Source organism: Lithobates pipiens, unplaced genomic scaffold (assembly GCF_037356315.1).
Source record: "Lithobates pipiens isolate NorthernLeopardFrog02 unplaced genomic scaffold, aLitPip1_a1.2 Scaffold_19, whole genome shotgun sequence".
In the NCBI taxonomy this organism is placed as follows: Eukaryota; Metazoa; Chordata; class Amphibia; order Anura; family Ranidae; genus Lithobates; species Lithobates pipiens.
The window spans coordinates 422,024,634-422,050,069 of NW_027507764.1; the positions used below are offsets into that span (position 1 = coordinate 422,024,634).

General features: G+C 43.0%; 1 protein-coding gene across 1 annotated transcript in view; it reads right to left on the minus strand.

Moving 5' to 3' along the window:
* Positions 1 to 362: 362 nt before the first annotated feature.
* ANKRD29 (ankyrin repeat domain 29) overlaps positions 363 to 25,436 on the minus strand; it is a 76,580-nt gene continuing 51,506 nt past the window's right edge. The window contains exons 6-10 of the mRNA XM_077493953.1: positions 18,536 to 18,634; positions 5,161 to 5,259; positions 4,451 to 4,546; positions 2,839 to 2,937; positions 363 to 1,038 (exon numbers count right to left, since the gene is read on the minus strand). Of these exons, the coding sequence (XP_077350079.1) occupies positions 958 to 1,038; positions 2,839 to 2,937; positions 4,451 to 4,546; positions 5,161 to 5,259; positions 18,536 to 18,634 (474 nt within the window). The 3' untranslated portion in view covers positions 363 to 957. The remainder of the gene's footprint in view (positions 1,039 to 2,838; positions 2,938 to 4,450; positions 4,547 to 5,160; positions 5,260 to 18,535; positions 18,635 to 25,436) is intronic.

Here is a 25,436-nt window from a genome sequence, read left to right on the forward strand (position 1 = left end):
ACCCCTACCCATTCACCTGTGGAAAAAAAGTATACATAAAAAAAACAACACCGCAGGCCCCCCCTTCCCCTAAGCACCCCCCATGTTGAGGGCACGTGGCCTGGTACGGCTCAGTGGGGGCACTTGCTCGTCCCCACCCCCTTTCCTGACCAGCCGGGCTGCGTGCTCGGATAAGGGTCTGCTATGGACTTTGGGGGGACCCCCACGCCGTTTTTTTCGGCGTAGGGGTTCCCCTTTAAGTCCATACCAGGTGACGGTGCTAGTGAGGTGTCAATCTCGCCCATGGAGGTGGCGAAAATTGACCTTCTTTGCTAGTTCCTTCTACCTGGAGCCACGTTCAAAATTAACTGACTTTTCTCCGTGTGTGGGCAAGTCTGTTCATTTCAAAAGTCTGGCAGACTAGCACACAGATGGGCGGACAATTTTGAGTCAAGACTTTCTAAGTCCACTGGACCTTTGGGAAGAAAGTCAGCCGGAGCCCACACACGGGCGGATTAATCCGATCGTGTGTACGCGGCATTACTCTGCCATGTTGTAGGCATCTTAAGGTGTTATAAAGCTCTAAATGTTAGTGTAAAGTCCCCAATGCTAGTACAGGTTTACTTTTTAGCTGGTCTAACACAATACAATTTTAATATAGTTACATAGTTACATATAACTGGTCAGCTCAGTCAATTTTACTAACAACCAAAAAACTTCACCATATATGGCCAACTCTAGAGACACAATAATGCTGGTATGGCTCAATACTGGCTGTCAGAAGACTCAGCTGGTAAAGGTATTTGGGGTAAAGCATGTGACTTCCTAATCTTAAATCCAGTAAAGTACAATCTTTTTGATCACATAATACACATTAGCACACTTTACAGAGCCAGCTGGGTATCATACTTGCAGCAATATAACAGGGCAAAACATACTTCTATGGTAAAATAAATATAAATAACCAACAAATTAAGGTCAAATGCACTTTGTTTCTGATGTCTTCAAGAGACGTAGTATACGTTCATTTTGTGTGAGGTCTGCTGGTAATTCATTGGCCTGAAATAAAAAATAGAGGTTACAATTTATGTAATCCCAAGTAATAAAGTTGTATAATGTTGCTCCCTTTTCGTTATAGTTTTTTATATTGGTGTGAGTAAATTGTTTAAATACCTGTTGATTCTGTAGCTCTCTCTGAGGCTGGATTCACACCTATGCATTTCTAGTGCATTTTGCAGATTTGCACTACAGAACGTGTTCCATAGGAAACCATGTTAAATGAACTGTAGTGCAAATCTGCAAAATGCAAAAAGCACTAAATGCATAGGTGTGAATCCAGCCTAAAACCTTCCTTTAAAAGGGTGATAGTCCTAGCCCACCAGCTACCATTGCTACAGGAGCTTTGTCACCTTGTACAGGCAGCCTTGCCTGGTTGATTGACAGCTTCCCTATCCATTAAGTAGCTAAGACTAAGCCTTCCTGTTTAGTGATGACAATGGCAACCTCAAGTAGCTTCTCCCTTGCCCTAGCTCTGAATCACTGATAATAGCAAGTGAAAAATGTATTTGACTGAATTTTTTAATTACAAATCTTACAGAGGAGCGGGGTTGTTGCTAAGTGGGAAAAAGACCAAGGGCTTACCAGTGCTCATCAATGCTAACCACTAAAAACTGACCTACCTGACACACAATGACCATTACACTGATCTACCTGACCCGCACTGACCTAACTGACACACACTGACCATTACATTAACCCACACTGACCTACCTCTCTATTACACTGACCTACCTCACACATACTGACCATTACACTAACCTGCACTGACCTAGCTGACGCACACTGACATGCACTGACCTACCTGACCATTACACGTCAGACTTCAGGTGACCGTGACCTCCTCCTCCAGCTCAGCCGTAGTGTGTGGCGCACCCATCCCAGTAGACAGCAGGCAGAGACAGGAGAGGACAGGAGAGGAGAGCCATCCACCCGAGCGCCAAGGGGGCCTATGATGGACATCACACGTCCCACGGTCCTGGCACTGGACCAGTGGGATGTTTATCATAGTTGTTGCAGGCTCCAGAAGGTGGACCTGCTATGTCACTCGGCCACGCTCTGAGTCAGATCGGTCCCCACTCGGGGTCGGGGCTAATAATAGATTTCTGAATGCCCAAGACCTAGGGCTTTTTGGGGGCCCACTCAGGGCTCCAGCCCCCTTAGCCCCACCCCCCCCCCCCAACGCCATTGCAGAGGAGTAATATTATATACCTGCACTATACCCTGCATTATGATAAAATGCAGGGTTCTTATTCCTCCCAATATAGATCTAAGGGCAAACTTTTTTTCAATGTTTTGATAGAGCAGAAGAGAGTTAAAACCACTGTCTTTTTCTTTCTGCCATCTGTGTCTCATAAGGGAGATTTCTCTTTGCTTCCTGTTCTGTAAACTCATCAGGAAGTGAGAAGATATCTTTCCAATGTGACGGAAACCCCTTCTTTGGAAGTTGTTGCCTTTATTCCTGTTGTGGTAGTAACTCAAAATGTTGGATATACACTCACTTTCATTTTCAGTGACATTGGTGATCAGTACAGTTAGTGAGTTAATATTACTAATGAGAACACAGACAGCAATAAATACATGACAGTGGTTCTAACCTCCCACTCTATCCAAATCTAAAAAAATTAAATAAGATTTGCTGATTTGCCTTCTGTTATACTATATTATATTTAAAGTTAATTTCTCTAAATATGTGTGTGTTTCCTGTGCACTGTGTTGAATCTTCATTAAGTAGACTATGCCATATTTATTTTATCATAATGTGAGAGGCTCCCTAATTTTATGTATAAAGTGTTAGCTCACCTTATTTCGCATTGAAGGATTGGCTCCTGCTTCCAGGAGAAGGGCTACAGACTTGATGCTTCCACCGAGCACTGCAGCATGAAGAGCTGTGGATCCATTCTAAATAAAGAGAAAGTAAACTGTATTACCAAAGCCATGTGTGTATGCCAAAATGCAAATAAAGAAATTTACTTTGAACATGTAAAAAGAGAAACTGATTGAGATGATTAATTTACTAGATAGGAACTTTATCATACAGATGGCAGTAGTGCCTAAAACCAGGCTGATTGTTGGCAAGGTTAGGTTAAGTTAGAACCCAGTTTGGTGATAAATAGTCTAAGTATTTGATGGAGCCAACCCTTGCAGCCTAGCACTATCCACATCTTCCTATGTTTATGATCATTTTACAGTCAGGCTCGGTTCACACAGGAGGCGGCACGACGCGGCACGACTTGCAGCGCCGCGACCTGCCGAGACCTCAGCAGCGACTTGCAAAATGACTTCTGTATAGAAGTCAATGCAAGTCGCCCAAAGTCATGCCAAAAGTAGTACAGGAACCTTTTTTCTAAGTCGGAGCGACTTGAGTCGCTCCTCTTAGAACGGTTCCGTAGTACAGAACGGGGGCGACTTGTCAGGTCGCGGCGCGGCAAGTCGTGCCGCGTCGTGCCGCCTCCTGTGTGAACCGAGCCTAAGTACCGCTGTGAAAGTTATTTTGGCTTGGTGCTAAATATCTTCACTCTACTCAATTTGGTCACTCACTGTCACTCAAAACTTGTCAGTATAGACTGGAACGACAAGTAGTTACGCATATTTTTACCGCGACCAAACGGACCTGGAAAGCCTTTTGCCTACAATAAAGTAACCATTTTTTTTTAATTAAAGAAGAAACCTCATCACTTTAAAACGGGGTTCTGCCAAAAAAAAAATAATAAAAAATCAGCAGCTACAAATACTGCAGCTGCTGACTTTTAAAATAAGGACACTTACCTGTCCAGGTCTCCCGCAATGTCTGTCCTCGCCCAAAGCTGACCCATCCCTTGGCTCCGGGTGAAGGCGCCAGCATCTTCAGTAAGGGAATCAGGAAGTTTTCCTACTGCGCATGCGTAAGTTGCGCTGTGCGTTCTGAATGGTCCCTGCTATGTTCTGGGACCAGTGTGTCTCCCAGAAGACAGTGGGGGGGGGGGGGAAAGAAGGGCCAGACATGGCATAGTTCACTGCTGATTCTGTGGCGCCCTTTTGTCAGGAGTGGGAGTAAATACCTGGATTAGACAGGTATCTGTTCCCCCCTCCCCCCTAAAAGGTGCCAAATGTGACATCGGAGGGGGGGGGGAGGAACCGGATCAGCAGAAGTTCCATTTCTGGGTGGAACTCTGCTTTAAATAGCAATAACTTGAGTTCCTTAGAGTAAGTTTGTTGGCAGAATAGTTAAAATGACCAACTAAAATAATTATCTGTTGCCCTAACACAACTAAGAACTAGAGTTACAACACCGAACATCTGGATTTGACAAATTTAGCCCAAAGAATGCATCGGCAAATTTTATAACAAGTATATAGCAGAAATAAATGCAGTGCATCCCATAAATAACACAGACTGCAGAGGTTTGGTGCTGATAGACAACCACGTGTCTTACCTTCAGAACACCAAGTGTGGGAGAAAACTTCAACAATTCTTCTATAACTTCACTGAAACCTTTAGCAGCCGCTTTAAACAAAGCAGAGGTGCCATCCTAAAGGAGTAAAACATTAGAATTATTTTATTTTTATGTTCAAAATCATGAGAAATTCTGTGCTGGGATTCAATAAATGAACTATTTATTACAATTGTAAAATGCTCTGATAGTCTAAAAAAATTCAGCTATGACTTAAAAAAATGTTTTTGAAGCAACCCTTAGCTTTTTAAGAAGCCCCTAATTACAGTAGATCCGTTTTATTTCAATTATGCCATTTTATTATGGTAATTTTTACAGTAATGGTTTTTAATGCAGTTTGGCTTAAAGAACACCAGCACAATAGAACAGTGAACCAATAGTGACACAATAGGAATTAAAGACATTTCCTAAATGGGTACACAAACATGAACAAAAAAAAAATCAAACTTGTCCGACTCTACTAATAAAGTGCTTTTATTATTATCACTGTCACCATTGGATAGACGTGTTTCATTTCACATCCCGGTGGCCTCCAGCAGAGGCACAGACCAACCTAATGGAGATTCTAAAGTTTTCCAATTTTTTTAAAGGTTTTGACTAGATATCTACTTAAGTCATTATAGCACATTTTCATATTTCTGAGCACAGTGACAATGGTGATGTACTAACTACCAAAGTATAATATTACTTACAATCCTTGAAGCATCTCGGTCAGCTCCTCTTAGCAGCAGCACCCTGACCGCCTCACTGTACCCCAATTGTGCTGCTATCCAAAGGGCAGTGGTTCCATCCTGGTACACAAAGTATTACTTTAGACACACAATGAAAGACATTGACATGTAAAAATTTTTTTTTACTTTATAACTATACACCTTATTTTACAGTGTAATTTAGCTGCAATTTCCGTGAAGTGTAGACTTTTGATTCCACTAGATGGCATAATGCACTTTGAAATGTTTTCATCAAAGTTTTCTTAGCCTATGCTTGCCTATCTTCACCACTTTCCTTAAGCCTCGTACATACGCTTAGATTTTCCGACAACCAAACATCCGTTTTTTTGTGGCATGCTAGTCTCATGTCGAACGTGAAGAGGTTACTCACAATACAAACATTTTTATACAACAGAATACAACTTCAGAAGTGACGTCAGTGTTGAATAGTTTTGTATGTATTCTTTTGTTTCTGAGCACGTGTAGTCTTGCTCTTATGGTTTATTTCATACGAAAACTGTACTAATTAAACGAAAATCGGATGTTGAGTTCACTTCGGATAAAAATTGTATAGTCTGCACATCCAGCTTTTGTCTGACGAAAAAGCAAAATCGGCTGTCAAAAGCACCGTACTAACGATCTGAAAATCGGCAGACAGCTCGTCGTATGAATTTTTCCATCTGATTTTTGTAACGTGTCTATGGGCCTTAAATCAATGACAGCAAACATTATCATGAAACTGGTGTTTGATTTTCTCTTATTTTCTCCCTCTGGCAAGTTTTTTATTTCTTTTGCTATAGCCTTCTTAATTGCAGCATTCAGCCAGCAGATTGGCCTATCCTTTATCGATCACATGTATGGGAAGGATAAAGATCTTGGACCCAGTGGCGCTGGTATTTTTTTTTTGTTTGGGAGGGGGGGGAGTGGCAAACAACAACCAGCCCCCCCTGGTTGGCAGCACCCCCCCCCCACCCTGCTCCCGCTCGATTGGGACACCTTGCGGTTGGTCGGTCATCCAGCCCTGCACTTACCCCATCTAGGTTCAGAGTGGGCAGCGCTCCTACAAGGAGACGGGCGTCTCCGTCTTCTCTGCATCATGACGGCTTCCGCCCCTTCTCCTCCTAGGATTCCAAAAGGATCGCCTGTCCTTTCAGCCAATCAGGTGACGGGTCTCGGGACCCATTTCCTGATTGGCCGGGAGGAGGATCAGAGTGAGAATAGCAGATATTCTTTCATTCATTGTCACACAACTGGGTGGGCTCAGAGCGCAGTGCTCTGCTCCGTGAGCCACCCTTTTTTGAAGCCTATTAGAGCCTCTGGCTTCATAAAAAAAAACATCCCCCATTGCATGGTGCAATATCTGGTACAGCTCTGCTTAGAAACCCTTCAGCTTACAGGTTTTATTATTAAAGCCTAACTGAACAAGCTGAACTTAGAAGCTGATTGGCTATCATGCACAACTGCAGTTGATTTTTAGTGCTCCAGTTTAACTACTTGCCGACCATCTGCTGTCAATTGATGGTGGCAGAAAGGCACTCTGTACAGCGTATAGGGCGCGCATGGCATGATGTAGGAGCTTGTGCGCACGATGGCCGCCGGCTACTCGCGATTGCTTCCGAGAAGGAGAGAATGGAGATCTGTCCATATAAACATCTCAGTTCTGTCAGGGGCAAGTAGAGCGATCTGTAGTTACTAATGCTTAGGATCAATGATCACTCTCCTCACCCAGGCAGTCCCATACCCCCACAGTTAGGATCACTCCCTAGGTAACACATTTAACCCCTTGATCGCCCCTAGTGTTAACCCCTTCCCTGCCACTGAGATTTATACAGTAATCAGTGGCTATATAGCTCTGAATCGCTGTACAGATGTCAATGGTTCCAAAATAGTGCTAAAAGTGCCTGATCTGTCCCCCGCAATGTCGCAGTCCCGATAAAAATTGCAGCTCGCCGCCATTACTAGTTAAACAAATAATAATAATAAAAATGCCACAAATCTATCCCCTATTTTGTAGACGCTATAACTTTTGCGCAAACCTTTTGCGCAAACCAATCAATATACGCTTATTGTGATTTTTTTTTACCAACAATATGTAGAAGAATACATATCGGCATAAACTGAGGAAAAAAATTGTTTTTTTATATATTTTTGGGGGATATTTATTATAGCAAAAAGTAAAAAATATTCAGTTTTTTTCAAAATTGTCGTTCTTTTTTGTTTATAGCGTAAAAAATAAAAACTGCAGAGGTGATCAAATTACTTACCAAGGGATAAAACCAGTGGCCACTATTCTGTACTACTTCTCCTGGATCTCTCTGCTGCCTTTGGCATAGTGGACCACCCCCTCCTCCTCAATAAACTCCACTCCTTTGGTCTCCGTGATTATACTCTTCGCTGGTTCTCATCCTACCTATCCCGCTGCTCCTTCAGTGTCACTTACAACTCTACTTTATCCCCTCCTCTTCCTTTCTCCATTGGGGTCCCCCAAGGTTCTGTTCTTGGACCTCTCCTTTTCTCAATCCACACCACCTCCCTGGGTCAGTTGATTGTCTCTAAGCTGATGACACCCAAATCTATCTCTCCACCCCCCAGCTCTCTCCATCTGTCTCCTCATACATTACCAACTTGCGAGCAGACATATCAGCCTGGATGTCACATCACTTCCTCAAACTCAACCTATCCAAAACCGAGCTCATATTTCCTCCCTCAGGTGCTGCTTCCCCTGATTTCTCTGTCAATATCAATGGCTCCACTTTCAATTTGTCTCCCCACGCCAAGGTCCTAGGTGTAATCCTGGACTCTGAAATAATCTTTCGGCCCCACATCCTATCGCTATCCAAAATTTGCCGCCTCAACCTCCGCAACATCTCCAAGATACACCACTTCCTAACCAATGTCACCACAAAGCTTCTAATCCACTCCCTGGTCATCTCCCGCCTCGACTACTGCAACTCCCTCCTCATTGACACTAAATAGGCTATCCCCACTTCAGTTCATCCTGAATGCTGCTGCCAGGCTCATCCACCTCACAAACCGCTCAGCGTCTGCTATACCTCTCTGCCAATAACTCCATTGGCTGCCACTCAGCCACCAAATTAAATTCAAGATACTAACTATAACTTACAACGCCATCCACAACCTGGTCCCCAGCTACATTACTAATCTAGTCTCAAAATACCAACCTAATCATTCTCTTCACTCCTCCCAAGACCCCTGCTCTTACATTCCCATGTCACTTCGTCTCATGCTCGCCTTCAGGACTTCTCAAGAGCTCCATCCTCTGGAATGCTCTACCCCAATCTGTCCGATTTTCTTTTACTCTATCCACTTTCAGATTATCCCTGAAAACTCATCTCTTCAGGGAAGCCTATCTGGCCCTCACCTAACAACTGTACATTTATCTTCTCAATCAGCAAATTGCCCACAGTTATAACTTCTTGTATCTCTTGACCTTCCCTCTTAGATTGTAAGCTCTAAGGACCAAAGCGCTACATAAACTGTTGGCGTTATATAATTCCTGTATAATATTAATAATAATAATAATAAATACCACAAAAAGAATGCTCCATTTGTGGGAAAAAAAGGACGTCAATTTTGTTTGGGTACAGCATCGCACGACCACGCAATTGTCAGTTAAAGTGACACAGCGTCGTATCACAAAAAAATGGCGCGGTCAGGAAGGGGGTAAATTCTCCCCCTATGAGTCAGATGGGGGTCTGAATGTGTGTATGCTGCATCCCTTTATTACCTCAGTCTTTATTATTATCTCATCTAATTATTTTATCTCAATAAACTTTAAATATGTAAAAAAAGGGAAAAAAAAAATGGCATTTGTATTGTTATATAGCAGCAGGCTAAATATTCACTTTTTACTATGCAAGTTTAATGCTGACTTCTCTAAGATCTAAACCATTGTCATACTCCGAAACCCCCATAACAAGCACTGGTGGTATGAAATACAAAAACTGTATGATTTTTCCCTGCAAGAAAAGTTCACATGACCAATTGTATGCTGTAACTACCAATTTCACCTTCTGTCTCACACAATACAATACTGGAAGCATTGCACAGTCATAATAATTCACTATGGTCACCATAAGTAGTGTTATTCAATCTAATGAGTAGAATTGGGCAGAAAACACACCCCTGGGTTCAGTTCATGCCAGAGCTCTCGAACATCGCAAGAGTTAGGACTCATGCCCTATTTAAGTCTATGTGACCCAAACTTAAAAAATCAAAAGTCCCCATTTTGAAGGCTTATATGCAAGTTATTGCCCATAAAAAGGGTATGGGGGCCTGGGTACTGCCTCGGAAGACATGTATCAATGCAAAAATGTTTTTCAAAAAAGATCATTTTTACAGGAGCAGTGATTTTAATGATGCTTAAAGTGAAACAATAAAAATAAGAAATTCCTTTAATGCCTGGAGAGTCATTAGCCCAGGTTCACACTGAGCTGCGGGAATGAAGCTGTGCGAGTTCAACTGAACTTTCACGATTTCACTCCCGCATGTCAGTCCCGATTTCGGATGTGATTTCAGAGACATCTGTGCAGAAGTTTCTGCACAGATGTCAATGTAAATCACGTCCCGAAATCGCAAAAAGTAGTGCAGAAACTACTTTTTGAAATCTGTGCAGCGCTGTAGATGTGGCGTTGCACTGATTAGGGCAATGCCATTGCCGGCAATTGCTGCCAATTTGACATGTCAAATCGCATGTCAAATCGATGGCGATTGCCATCAATGGCATCGTCCCAATCGGTGCGACGCCACATTTGCGGCGTTTCACCGATTTCAAAATTAAGTTTCTGTACTACTTTTTGTGATTTTGGGCTGAGATTTTACATTAACATCTGTGAAGAAACCTGCACAGATGTCTCTGAAATTGTGGCCAAAATCTGGACTGACATGCAGGAGTGATATCACTGAACTTGCATGGCTTCATTCCCGCAGCTCAGTGTGAATCTGGGCTGAGTCTGCCTTTAAAGTGGCACATCTATACCATGTATAGAACATGCTTCAGCAAAACTGACATATATAAAGAAAAAAAAATGCCATTTAGGCTGGGTTCACACTGGAGAATGCAGCAGCTCACAGCAGGAGTCTGGTGCATCTCCATTTACCTTTTCAGGTCTGATTTTAGCCCCAATTTTAGACTGAATTCGGACCTGAAATGGACCAAAAGATGCACAGGGCTCCTGTGCAATATGCACCAGAGCTGCTGTGGAGATGTGAGAACCGGCTCCATAAAGAGCTGGTCACAATCTCCTGCTATGCAAATTGGATGCCCCGCAATATTGTGAACCCAGCCTCAAATTGCCAGCAATGCAAAACTCCTCCCAAGACCCCTGCTCTTACATTCCCATGTCACTTCGTCTCATGCTCGCCTTCAGGACTTCTCAAGAGCTCCATCCTCTGGAATGCTCTACCCCAATCTGTCCGATTTTCTTTTACTCTATCCACTTTCAGATTATCCCTGAAAACTCATCTCTTCAGGGAAGCCTATCTGGCCCTCACCTAACAACTGTACATTTATCTTCTCAATCAGCAAATTGCCCACAGTTATAACTTCTTGTATCTCTTGACCTTCCCTCTTAGATTGTAAGCTCTAAGGACCAAAGCGCTACATAAACTGTTGGCGTTATATAATTCCTGTATAATATTAATAATAATAATAAATACCACAAAAAGAATGCTCCATTTGTGGGAAAAAAAGGACGTCAATTTTGTTTGGGTACAGCATCGCACGACCACGCAATTGTCAGTTAAAGTGACACAGCGTCGTATCACAAAAAAATGGCGCGGTCAGGAAGGGGGTAAATTCTCCCCCTATGAGTCAGATGGGGGTCTGAATGTGTGTATGCTGCATCCCTTTATTACCTCAGTCTTTATTATTATCTCATCTAATTATTTTATCTCAATAAACTTTAAATATGTAAAAAAAGGGAAAAAAAATTGGCATTTGTATTGTTATATAGCAGCAGGCTAAATATTCACTTTTTACTATGCAAGTTTAATGCTGACTTCTCTAAGATCTAAACCATTGTCATACTCCGAAACCCCCATAACAAGCACTGGTGGTATGAAATACAAAAACTGTATGATTTTTCCCTGCAAGAAAAGTTCACATGACCAATTGTATGCTGTAACTACCAATTTCACCTTCTGTCTCACACAATACAATACTGGAAGCATTGCACAGTCATAATAATTCACTATGGTCACCATAAGTAGTGTTATTCAATCTAATGAGTAGAATTGGGCAGAAAACACACCCCTGGGTTCAGTTCATGCCAGAGCTCTCGAACATCGCAAGAGTTAGGACTCATGCCCTATTTAAGTCTATGTGACCCAAACTTAAAAAATCAAAAGTCCCCATTTTGAAGGCTTATATGCAAGTTATTGCCCATAAAAAGGGTATGGGGGCCTGGGTACTGCCTCGGAAGACATGTATCAATGCAAAAATGTTTTTCAAAAAAGATCATTTTTACAGGAGCAGTGATTTTAATGATGCTTAACCACTTGCCGACCGCCTCACGCCGATGTACGTCGGCAGAATGGCACAGGCAGGCATAATCACATACATGTACGTGATTTGCCTCCCGCGGGTCGGGGGCCCGATCGGGCCCCCGCCCGGTGCCTGCGGCGGTCGGTTTTCGTTCGGGAGCGATCCCGGACGAGGGGACGGCCATTCATTCATGGCCACCCCCTCGCGATCGCTCCCGACGAATGGAAATCCCCGGTGACATCACTTCCTCTCCTGTAATGTAAACACAGGAGAGGAAGTGATGTATTCTCTCCTCCGTGTCGGTATTTTTCGTTCCGACACGGAGGAGAGCGGATCAGTGAGTTGCACCAACACATCCCACACACAGTAGAACATGCCAGGCACACTCACACCCCCCCTTTACCCCCCGATCACCCCCCCAATTACCCCTGCCCCCCAGTCACAGTGACACCAATGTCATTTTTTTTTTTTTTTTTTTTTTTTTTGCATTGGTGTCATTTGTGACTGTAATAACTGTTAGGGCAGTTAGGGTTAGCCCCCTTTAGTTCTAATGTACCCCCCTAACCCCCCCAATAAAGGTTTAACCCCGTGATCACCCCCCGTCGCCAGTGTCACTAAGGCTGGGTTCACATTGCAGCGGTTTATGAGAACGAATGTGATTCGCACCGCACTGCAGTGCAAATCACATCCGATCTCTGTGCGATTCGAGTTCAGCCATTCGCCGCACCCGCCGCACCCGCCACACCCGCCGCACCCGCCGCAAATTCGCACGGGACCCTTTTTTTGGCCCGCAGCAGAATCGGATCGCATGGGTGTTCACACCATGCGATCCGAGTTTGCAGATCGCACTGCGATATGCGAACTGATCTGGGGGTGTCAGTAACATTTCACTGACACTCCCAGCAGTTCGCATAGGGCAGTGTGAACTGCCGCCGGGAGGCATGCGATGCGGGAACCCGCCGCGGATTCGCGGCGTTTCCGCATCGCTCCAGTGTGAACCCAGCCTAATAAGCGATCATTTTTCTGATCGCCGTATTAGTGTCACAGGTGACGCTAGTTAGGCAGGTAGGTATTTAGGTTCGCCGCAGCTTTTTATAGCGCTAGGGACCCCCATATACTACCGCATAAAGCCCCCTGATTGCCCCCTAGTTAACCCTTTCACCAGTGATCACCATATAACTGTTACAGGTGACGCTGGTTGGTTAGTTATTTTTTTATAGTTTCAGGGCACCCGCCATTTATTACCTAATAAAGGTTTAACCCCCTGATCACCCGGCAGGTGTCATTTGTGACTAATAACTGTTAGGGCAGTTAGGGTTAGCCCCCTTTAGTTCTAAGGTACCCCCCTAACCCCCCCAATAAAGGTTTAACCCCGTGATCACCCCCCGTCGCCAGTGTCACTAAGGCTGGGTTCACATTGCAGCGGTTTATGAGAACGGATGTGATTCGCACCGCACTGCAGTGCAAATCACATCCGATCTCTGTGCGATTCGAGTTCAGCTATACAGATAGTATGGCTGAATTCGTGTCGCACCCGCCGCACCCGCCGCAAACTCGCACGGGACCCTTTTTTTGGTCCGCAGCAGAATCGGATCGCATGGGTGTTCACACCATGCGATCCAAGTTTGCAGATCGCACTGCGATATGCGAACTGATCTGGGGGTGTCATTAACATTTCACTGACACTCCCAGCAGTTCGCATAGGGCAGTGTGAACTGCCGCCGGGAGGCATGCGATGCGGGAACCCGCCGCGCATTCGTGGCGTTCCCGCATCGCTCCAGTGTGAACCCAGCCTAATAAGCGATCGTTTTTCTGATCGCTGTATTAGTGTCACAGGTGACGCTAGTTAGGCAGGTAGGTATTTAGGTTCGCCGCAGCTTTTTATAGCGCCAGGGACCCCCATATACTACCGCATAAAGCCCCCTGATTGCCCCCTAGTTAACCCTTTCACCAGTGATCACCATATAACTGTTACAGGTGACGCTGGTTGGTTAGTTATTTTTTTATAGTTTCAGGGCACCCGCCATTTATTACCTAGTCTCACTAGTGTACCCCTAAATTTAGGGGTGTCTACTTTCTAAAATGGGGTCATTTGGGGGGGGGGGTTTGTGCCATCTTGGCATTTTATGGCCTTCAAAACTGTAACGCCCTTAGAAAGCCTGAAGGCGGTGCTTGGTTTTTGGGGCCCCGTACGCGGCTAGGCTCCCAAAAAGTCCCACATATGTGGTATCCCCGTACTCAGGAGAAGCAGCAGAATTTATTTTGGGGTGTCATTTCACATATGCCCATGGCATGCGTGAGCAATATATCATTTAGTGACAACTTTGTGAAAAAAAAAAAAAGTTTGTAATTTTCCCGCAACTTGTGGCAAAATATAAAATATTCCATGGACTCAACATGCCTCTCAGCAAATAGCTTGGGGTGTCTACTTTCTAAAATGGGGTCATTTGTGGGGGTTTTGTGCCATCTTGGCATTTTATGGCCTTCAAAACTGTAATAGGTAGTGAGAAGTGAACTCAAAAAATTACGCCCTTAGAAAGCCTGAAGGCGGTGCTTGGTTTTCGGGGCCCCGTACGCGGCTAGGCTCCCAAAAAGTCCCACATATGTGGTATCCCCGTACTCAGGAGAAGCAGCAGAATTTATTTTGGGGTGTCATTTCACATATGCCCATGGCATGCATGAGCAATATATCATTTAGTGACAACTTTGTGAAAAAAAAAAAAAAAAAAAAAAAGTTTGTAATTTTCCCGCAACTTGTGGCAAAATATAAAATATTCCATGGACTCAACATGCCTCTCAGCAAATAGCTTGGGGTGTCTACTTTCTAAAATGGGGTCATTTGTGGGGGTTTTGTGCCATCTTGGCATTTTATGGCCTTCAAAACTGTAATAGGTAGTGAGAAGTGAACTCAAAAAATTACGCCCTTAGAAAGCCTGAAGGCGGTGCTTGGTTTTCGGGGCCCCGTACGCGGCTAGGCTCCCAAAAAGTCCCACATATGTGGTATCCCCGTACTCAGGAGAAGCAGCAGAATTTATTTTGGGGTGTCATTTCACATATGCCCATGGCATGCATGAGCAATATATCATTTAGTGACAACTTTGTGAAAAAAAAAAAAAAAAAGTTTGTAATTTTCCCGCAACTTGTGGCAAAATATAAAATATTCCATGGACTCAACATGCCTCTCAGCAAATAGCTTGGGGTGTCTACTTTCTAAAATGGGGTCATTTGTGGGGGTTTTGTGCCATCTTGGCATTTTATGGCCTTCAAAACTGTAATAGGTAGTGAGGCGTGAAATCAAAAATTTACGCCCTTAGAAAGCCTGAAGGCGGTGCTTGGTTTTCGGGGCCCTGTACGCGGCTAGGCTCCCAAAAAGTCCCACATATGTGGTATCCCCGTACTCAGGAGAAGCAGCAGAATTTATTTTGGGGTGTCATTTCACATACGCCCATAGCATGTGTGAGCAATATATCATTTAGTGACAACTTTGTGTAAAAAAAAAAAAAAAATTTTTTTTTTGTCATTATTCAATCGCTTGAGGCAAAAAAATAAAATATTCAATGGGCTCAACATGCCTCTTATCAATTTCCTTAGGGGGTCTACTTTCCAAAATGGGGTCATTTGGGGGGGTTTTGTACTGCCCTGTCATTTTAGCACCTCAAGAAATGAGATAGGCAGTCGTAAACTAAAAGCTGCGTAAATTCCAGAAAACGTACCTTAGTTTGTAGATGTGACAACTTTTGCGCAAACCAATAAATATACAATTATTGACTTTTTTTTTACCAAAGACATGTGGCTGAATACATTTTGGCCTAAATGTATGACTAAAATTGAGTTTATTGGATTTTTCTAATAACAAAAAGTAGAAAATATCATTTTTTTTCAAAATTTGCGGTCTTTTTACGTTTATATCGCAAAAAATAAAAATCGCAGAGGCAATCAAATACCATCAAAAGAAAGCTCTATTTGTGGGAAGAAAAGGACGCAAATTTTGTTTGGGTACAACATTGCATGACCGCGCAATTACCAGTTAAAGCAGCGCAGTGCCAAATTGTAAAAAGACCTCTGGTCATTTACCAGCAAAATGGTCCGGTCTGAAAGTGGTTAAAGTGAAACAATAAAAATAAGAAATTCCTTTAATGCCTGGAGAGTCATTAGCCCAGGTTCACACTGAGCTGCGGGAATGAAGCTGTGCGAGTTCAACTGAACTTTCACGATTTCACTCCTGCATGTCAGTCCCGATTTCGGATGTGATTTCAGAGACATCTGTGCAGAAGTTTCTGCACAGATGTCAATGTAAATCACGTCCCGAAATCGCAAAAAGTAGTGCAGAAACTACTTTTTGAAATCTGTGCAGCGCTGTAGATGTGGCGTTGCACTGATTAGGGCAATGCCATTGCCGGCAATTGCTGCCAATTTGACATGTCAAATCGCATGTCAAATCGATGGCGATTGCCATCAATGGCATCGTCCCAATCGGTGCGACGCCACATTTGCGGCGTTTCACCGATTTCAAAATTAAGTTTCTGTACTACTTTTTGTGATTTTGGGCTGAGATTTTACATTAACATCTGTGAAGAAACCTGCACAGATGTCTCTGAAATTGTGGCCAAAATCTGGACTGACATGCAGGAGTGATATCACTGAACTTGCATGGCTTCATTCCCGCAGCTCAGTGTGAATCTGGGCTGAGTCTGCCTTTAAAGTGGCACATCTATACCATGTATAGAACATGCTTCAGCAAAACTGACATATATAAAGAAAAAAAAATGCCATTTAGGCTGGGTTCACACTGGAGAATGCAGCAGCTCACAGCAGGAGTCTGGTGCATCTCCATTTACCTTTTCAGGTCTGATTTTAGCCCCAATTTTAGACTGAATTCGGACCTGAAATGGACCAAAAGATGCACAGGGCTCCTGTGCAATATGCACCAGAGCTGCTGTGGAGATGTGAGAACTGGCTCCATAAAGAGCTGGTCACAATCTCCTGCTATGCAAATTGGATGCCCCGCAATATTGTGAACCCAGCCTCAAATTGCCAGCAATGCAATATCATTGGCAGCAATTAAATCCAGATCCATACCAGGCCCTTATCCGAGCATGCTGTGCCCTCCACCCCAAAGCAGCTTGTCCCCATGTTGATGGGGCTGACAACCCTGGGCGGTGGTTGTGGGGGTCTGGGTGCAGGGGGCTTGAAGGAATCTGGAAGTCCCATGTAACAAGGGGGCTCCTAGATCCTGGCCCTCCCTATGTGAATGAGTATGGGGTACATTGTATCCATTCACCAAAAAAGTGTCAAAACGGGGCTTAGAATGCACTGTGCAGTGCACAGTGCATTGTGGGGCACTAAGCGCCCCACAAATTTGGATGTCCGCTGAATTGGTGAACAGGAGATGTTCGGCCCGAACTTTTGCTCACCTCGAACTGTTCGCCCAACTCTACTAGCAAGTGTTGCTGTGAGAATACGGTACAGCTGCTTCATCCTACTTTGCTACAAGTTCACCCATCCCTAAAATGTCCCTTCCTCATTGTTACAGCAGGGGTAATAAGTGAAGATTGTTTTGACCTTGAGCTGAAAAAAAAATTATGACTTTTTCTCAGTCAGTGGATTTCCTTCAAAGGCAGATTCTGCCTCCTCAAGAGTCACTGGGAAGCTGCAATATTGGTTAGACCAATTTTAGAGAAAGCTAGTCGGGAACAGACATCAGACATTTGTAAGAATCTGTATCTCCACTGTGTGTGTTCTGTTATTTACTTACGCTTTGTCAGAGAAGAATTTTCATTGTAGTGTCCGGCTGTAAGGCCCCCATGGAGGCTGATCTGTCTCCTACTAAAGTTCAGACGCTAGGGGAGGATAGTCCGTTTAATAAAGCCTTTTGGTCTATTTCATGTAATCTTGATGGTGCTATTGGCATATGTGCTATTAGTGGTTGTTGTGATATTATTAACACTGAGTTTGTGCAGGAGATAAGATGACATATAGCCTGACACTTTTGGTCTGACAGGGAGAAAATACAAGTAGATAATAATAAAAAAAGAGCAAAAATTGAAAGGCAAGGCTGCAGTATAGTGAGACTCCCATTTTAAATGGAGCTGCAGCTAAAACAGTTTTATATTTTGGAAGAGAAATAGAGTTAGAACTTATTTTTATAGATGTGTCCCTATTGGGGAGCTTTCCCCTCACTTCCTGGTCTGGTAGACATCATGTGTACCGCTGCTGTGAGCTGAACTTCCTGTCTTTTCTTTTTAAAGTCCATATATTTCTTTAGCTAACCCACTGGTAGCTGGTACCAATGTTGGGGCACTTCCTTTGGGGCATTTTTACACTTTCTGTAAAAGTGTGACAACACTATTCTTTCTACAGTAAACTCACACAGCAGTGTATGTGTGGACAAGGTAGTCTAAGGTACACATTAATGCCCAGCCCCAGCTAACATTTTTTAAGCAGGTAATGCAATCGGTTTAACTTTATTTTATTTTAATTTTGGAAAATAGGCCTAAGCCATATTAATAAAAGGTGTAGAAAACATCCCCGTCAATGTAATATAATTTTTTACAAACCCTGTAATTGACAGCTTTGCTGGATGCCTTGGCCTGTTATGGGAAGGGGAATAATAAAAAATAAAAATAAACTGCTCAGTTAATGCGAATGATATTTTTGCACAATTTTTCCTTGGTCTATTGACTCAGCCCATGCTCTTTAATTTAGAACCTTTGAGCTGACAATCTTGTCTTTGTAAAACATTAAACTTATAATAAAAACTCAGCAGAAATGGATTTGGACAAGTACAAGGCACAGACAGGTTATACTGGATAAATAATAACAGTAAACTCAGCAGCTCAGTTATACAATTACCTGGCGTGGCTGATTGGCCTTCGCACCGTATGTAAGTAATAATCGAATGACATCCACATACCCTCCCTGTGCAGCCAGAAATAGCGAAGTTGCCCCATCCTAGAACAAGAAACAGAAATAAGCACATCAAAGTATATGTTTTACACAATAAAGCTCATTAGAATAAATATAGAGGTGTGTAGTCTTCTTCTAGATTTCTATAGCTAAACAGTAAATAAAAATTTTCTTTCCATGGTTACTATGGGTTTGTTGAAATTTAGTATGATATATAGTCCCGATGCCCAACCTGAGGCCTGTAGACAACTTGAAGTGCGGTCCCTGTGCCCCAGGAGTCAGTAGTGGGAGCATTTAAAGGAACCTTTAATAAGAGTCATCGCTAGAAATTTCATGTAGCGTTTTCCCAGACTCTGACAGTCTCCTACAACATGACTTCGGTCTCCAAGTAGTCCTGTAGAAGAGTCCCTGACCATTTCTTCTAGTAAGTCTTTAGTTTATGGTCATCTTATGTTGCATTACTGAAAATAGTTAAACTGGTGGGTAACTCTTAGTTCAAAAAAAAAGATTTCAATTTAAATTGAAAAAAGGGAAAGGGGAGTTCCTAATCATCAAAAAAAAAAACATACAGACCCTAATTTGAGGGGCAGAAAAAGAGGAAAGTGATGGAACTTTATCAGAGCCCCAAAAACGTTTGCCTTTGGGGTGCCGATTAAGTCCCATTACTTTCCCTCCTTTTCTGTTCCTTTAATTAGTATCTCTGTGCTTTTTTGTTTTCTGTCGTTTGACATATAATAATTATTATATGCAGCCCTTTTTAGAGATTTTAAGGGCCGTATTTGAGGCCCCCTATACATTACAAGTTGACAACACTTTTATATAGCAACTTTGTTATCTTTTTATGTACTTTTTAGGCCAAATTCAAACAAGATTAATATTTTTTTCCTACAACAGAAGTTTACTTTTCCACTTCCTAGCAGAATAATATCCACACATGAATATGAAAAAAAAGTACAGGTACAGCAAGCATACAAAAATCAGAAAGTTATATTAAAAAATATTTTATTGGTAACTGTTCAATAATAATACAAAATATTTGTTTACCGAAGGTACACTATATTTTTGTTTTTTAATCAGTTACAGCAGATTTAATATGAAAATGAATTGTACATTTTTCTAAAATGTTCTGAAAAACTGTACTCAAACTTTACATCCTTACATACTGTATATTAAACATGTAGGTGGCTGCCTCCTATCAGGTACAAAGATCACGAGGCAGTTGGGGTCCTGAGTAATTGCCCTGCTCCAAATGCCATCACTGGCCCAGGAATCTTAATGATGGGTGTATGCCGTGTTTTACTTTACAATTTTCCAGTTGATGCAGACTTGTAAATCAGATGTTTTCTAAGCTGCAACAAGCAATAAAAGATACTAACTTGTTGGTACAAGATTTTATATATGTAATGTACGCGTCCACAAGTTAAAAATAAGGATACCTGCAAAAGTACGTGGACTTTTTGCCAAGCTTACCCTACCTCACCTAAGCCGTCTCCCTTATGGGCACATGTTCATATGGTAATTCATGTTCAAAGCAGTCAGTGTGCTGGTTAAATAAGGTCACTGATTTCATCCTGAAGCAAAAGTTTGGTTTATGGGTAGGAACTAAAATAATACACTGTGCAGGTTTTGCACTGCTCATTATGTGTGCCATAAGAAATATATCCCGCACATACACAACACAGTGCTGATGACAATGTCAGTTAATGAACCAACTAAGATGAAAGTTCTTATGTTTCTATATTCAGTGGGTTCGATGTAGACAAATTTACTAAGAGCTTGCCGTTTTCTATAATTATTTATTGTGTATAAAAGACAATTAGTGCCACCTACTTAAAGTTATATGCTATAAATAAACTATAAAGTTTACTAATTAGTTCCCCACAGCTGCTGTACACTTCCAGTAAATTCACCTCACCATACAACTGTAGCACTGACCCCCGAAGGAGCTGCTGGTTTTTATTGGACTTACCGTTACCTCACCTGCTCGCTTCTCCGTCTCAGGGATCCCGTTGGAAAGTAAACCCAAAGAATGTTAGTTCCAACACTTAGTCCTCTTTTCAAGATTTATTTGGGAAAAACACAAAGTCTTTCAATAGAGGGTTAGAGGGTTAAGGGGAGTTCAGGTACCTGGTAATTGCGGGTTAGAGGTATTTTCCTGATCCAGAGGACAAACAGCTTCCACAGACTGGATCCAGCAATCACCAGATAGGACTCTCTCACTGACCTAGCAGCCGGTGGGATGCTCAGACAAAGTCTCTGCCACAGACTTGTCAATTTAAATGAAACTTCTTGAGAAATTAAAGAACTGTCACAGTTCCAGTTTCCTTCAGCCGACCCGGCGATACTGTATGGTTGGTGACCCGGGTTGCGTCCTCTAACTGGGTTTCCAGGCTCCTCCAGAGATACCAGCCTTGATGCCAGGTCCACTCCTGGAAAAGTCCGCCCATGGATCCCCCAGTTGCTTGGCTTCTCCCCGCAGGCAAGACAGCACAGGACCACCCCTGGATCAGTAGGCCCCAAAACTTTTGGGAGTACTCTCTCAGTTGCAAAGCCTCGGGCCAGCCAGCCCCGAGGCACAGGAACATGCAGTACACACCCCAGGCCAGGAGGGCCATGAAGTCGGGATAGCGAAAAGAGACCCCTCAAAATGTTGTCAGTACCTTAAATACCCCCACCCAGAATGCACAGCCGGTGAACCACTCCCACTTGGCTATTTCCGAATAAAGTTGGTATTCAATGCATCCAGCCTGTTGCATTTCTACACTTACCGTTGGTGACAGCAACACCTACGGGCAAGTGGAAATTAGCGCAAACCAGCTGAACTGGTACAGAAACCAGAACTTTGGAATAATTAGCCTGAGCCAAACTGCAGCTCAGACAACTTAAATTTGAGAAAATAACAATAGCGTCTGCTCATTAGGAGCAGGGCGCTACACAACATATAAAATAAAATTAAAATAATTTGATATCACTGGATATTTCACATGATAGATTAATAGCGCTGCACTTATATTTTTCATTTTATTTTCTATCATAGTTGTGTGACGCACCCCCATACTCAGGATGAGTATGCCTGCTGTAAAATCTGTCCGGTACCACACAGTCCAAGATCCCACAGTACCCCAGTCATTAACCGTAACTCAATGTAGGGTGAAAAACATCAAACTGTTTATACAAACACAGGTACACAGGTATACGCTCAGGGACAAGCTCCCCACCCCCCACCTATGCATTCAGGGTGAGATAAACTGTCCAATAACAATAGACACACAGGTCAGGTGTATTCAAACTCCTCATCAGTAAACAGTCTTATCAACAGGGAGGGGCTGCTGGAGGTATTCCACCCCTCCACATACATACATCCCATAATATACTTTTCTCCCAAGGCAAACAGACAAAATAGAACAATGGAATACAACCACACCCCAAACGACCCAGCAAAGAGTACACAACAAAATCAGACAATATACTATATATATATATATATATATATATATATATATATACATACACACACACAACATTCCAGTGTGGTTGTACAGTGAGTCCGATTAGAACAGATCATACTGGATTTCTCGCTCCTCCTGTGCCCCTCTTAGAGACACCGGGTGACTCAAACATAGGAGGTGCATGGGGAGCTGGAACAAGGGTTTCCCAACCTCCCCAGGGGATTCTGGGTTCCACGGGCCTCCCGTCACATCTCTCCCCTTTCGGCAGCAGACTAACACGGGAGGAGACCCCAGACGGGTTGACTCTGAAGTTAGTCAGTAGTTCCAATCTCCCAATGCCAATATCCACACAGTACCCCAAATAAATTGTCCCAAACATAGCATTACTCACCCAGCCAACTTCTGCCTCTCTCAGAGAACATACCCACCGCTGGGGAGAAGCGTGGACTGGCCCTTCTCCACCGATGTAAAGAAGACAGGTTGGCTGGGCCTACTCCTTCATGCTGTTGGGGATCTGGGCTGACTTCCCAGCATCCCTGTGGTATACAAGTGGAGACTGAATTCCCATCCACTTTCAGTAGATGAAAATCCTGCAGTGCTTACAAAGCATGGCTGACATCTTCCTGTCTCAGTGCCGCACCATTTTCTGGGGTTTTGTCAGTTGAGACCGAAGTCCCATCCATTTCACAGGAACTCCCTCTTCTGTTAACTCCTTCTTCTGTTAGTTAAGGGCAGAGGCTAGCAGCACTTTGGCCTATTGCCAGCGCTTCTGCTGGGTTGGTGTCAGTGGAGACCGCAGTCCCATCCACCGATATCAGCTCAAACTGCAGTTGTGTGCAGAGGCAAGTAGCATTCTGCCCTGTTAGCACTTCAGCTGAGGACCCCACATCATCCACTCTGGCAAACTGTTGGGGAATGATTGTGACCTTCTCGCCATGGGCCTCTGGAACTGCCGCAGGTGTGGAACAGAGGTCTTGGATCCTCTGTCCGGTGGCCAGCATTTCAGCTGGAGAAGTCTCTCGTAACTCCACAGATGCTGTTTTTGTTGCTGGGCAGAACTCAGTGAATATTGGCCCTGATACCAGCTCTTCTGCTGGAAGCTCACTATGTTGTTCTTCCTCAGCAGAAAAGTCTATAAAATCCCCAGTCTCTGCAACTGGTGTCTGGGGATAGAGGTTCACGATCTCCTGTCTGTGGAACTAAAAAGATCATATCAGTGCTGGCAAGAGGTTAGCAGAGCTCTGCCCTATTGTCACCACTTTTGCTTTGGGCACGGCAATCTCTGGATTTTCCACTGCCGATTCTCTGGCATGCTGCTGAACAGGCACATTCCTCCATCCAACTTCGTCTTGTGCAGAAACAGGATTGTCAAGGTCATTCAGCACTTGCTGCATCTGAAATAGGACCTCTGCATCCATAGCTGCAGGGGCAGGTGGGCAAAACACACTGTTTGTATGCCACATTGCTAACTCTTCAGCTGTGATTTCCGAGCTGTCGACTGGTATTTTTGGATAGTCCCAGGCAAAGGGAGCCCCACCCTGCTGCTGAGCAGTCTAGCAGTTTCCTGTAGACAATCTCCAGCTCCCATTCCTGAAAGGCCAGAAACGCCAAATCTTCCTGTGCCCAGAGCACTTCAGAGTCTTCGCTCTCTGTGCTCCATTATTTCCTCCAAACGCCACTCCAGATCACTCCCAAAGTCAGGGTCCTTGGACAGCCTCCAGTACAATAGTCCCAGGCCACCGCAGTCAAAGCCTTTCATTGTAGGCGGACAGAATCATACCATCCCAGCAGGACCTGCACCGATACTGGTCCCTTGTGCTGTATCCGCATCTCTCGCAACTGCCTTTGGAATTCCTCTTCCATGACGGTTGGTATCTATACCTGTGCTCTCCTGCTATCCGAATCTTGGATCCAGGTGGTGGTTTGGATATGTTCACAGCAACATAGGTTGTTTATAAGGTATATATCTGGAGCATGGAGGACTGTTTCTTGTTCTCTAGATGTTTCACAGATCAGAACGTCTCTTCAAGATAAACACAATCAAATTACCTTTCTGTACATACTGAGATACATATATTATTTCTATCCTTATTTCTCACACTCATAGATGTGAAAGTACACTATAAATGTAAAGCACTGTGTAAATTGATGGCGCTATATACCATACCTGTAACATATATACTGTATATCCGTATACAGTATATGTATTTATGTATTAATTTCTCTTTTTCTTAATATGTATAGAAAAGTAATCTGACTGTGTTTCTCCTGAACAAGCTGACTTATCTGTGAAACGCATAGAGGACAATAGGGAGTTGTTCATGCTCCAGCTACGAATACATTGACAATACCATTTACAGAACTCATTTTTGTGTTTGTATAACATAACCCTAAAAGAATGAAGATACAATTTATGGCAAATATATGATGATTGTGTTTTGTGGATTGTTTTTAATATTTGTGTGAAATAAACCATACTATATAATCAATTTTTTCAATGTCTGTTGGTGTGGTATACCTTTGGGTATCCATTAAAATCACATTCAACTGTGTTTTGAATCACCATTGAAGCGGGGATGTGGATACCAACAAATACATAGACACCTTGTCTACCCCATATACTGTACTCAGTCACATATGTTATATGTGTCAATCTATTGACAGGAAAATGAAGACAACTCAATTTCCAGGAGGAAACCACTAAAGGTATCAAAGAAACCCATAGCAGAATTGCAGCCTCTTATCTTAATCCCTTGAGCTTCAACTTTAAGTTAATTTGTTATTGTGCTTGACGATAACTTTTACAGTGATTCTAACATTCTAATACTGAATAGTTTGTCCCAAGGAGGGAGTTTTGGTGGCAAAGTTTTTCAATGCTGTTGTCTAAGGATTGTATATACTGTACATAGTATTATCGGGGCTACAAGGGTCTATGAACACTGTTGTCAGCTCTATCCAAAATAAATACTTGGCTTGCAGTTGGGGCATGGCATTTACATACAAAATCCCTATTTTGCTATCAAAAAGTGGGCATTTAGGAGGCAGCAGTTTGTTATATACTGTATGTCAAGTGATATCACCCCCCCCCCCCCCCCATCAAAATAAAATGGCATCCTTAGAATCCAAAACGATTAGTTGATAAAGAGGAAGGCCAAAAAAACATTTTCTAGTTTATTCTAAAAGGGGAAAACATCCATCCTAAAGCAATCAAATAAGTTACTTGGCAGTCCGGTGTCCCTAAATAAACACCCTACAATGCTGTTTTTCTTAAATTAGAAGCTGTTAATATTTTGTACAATTGGAAACATATCCAGCCTATTTTTTAACTAGAACTAAGTGAGACAATTCAACATGTTTACACCTATTACAGTAAAGAACTCTTTACATTTAAGGAGGTA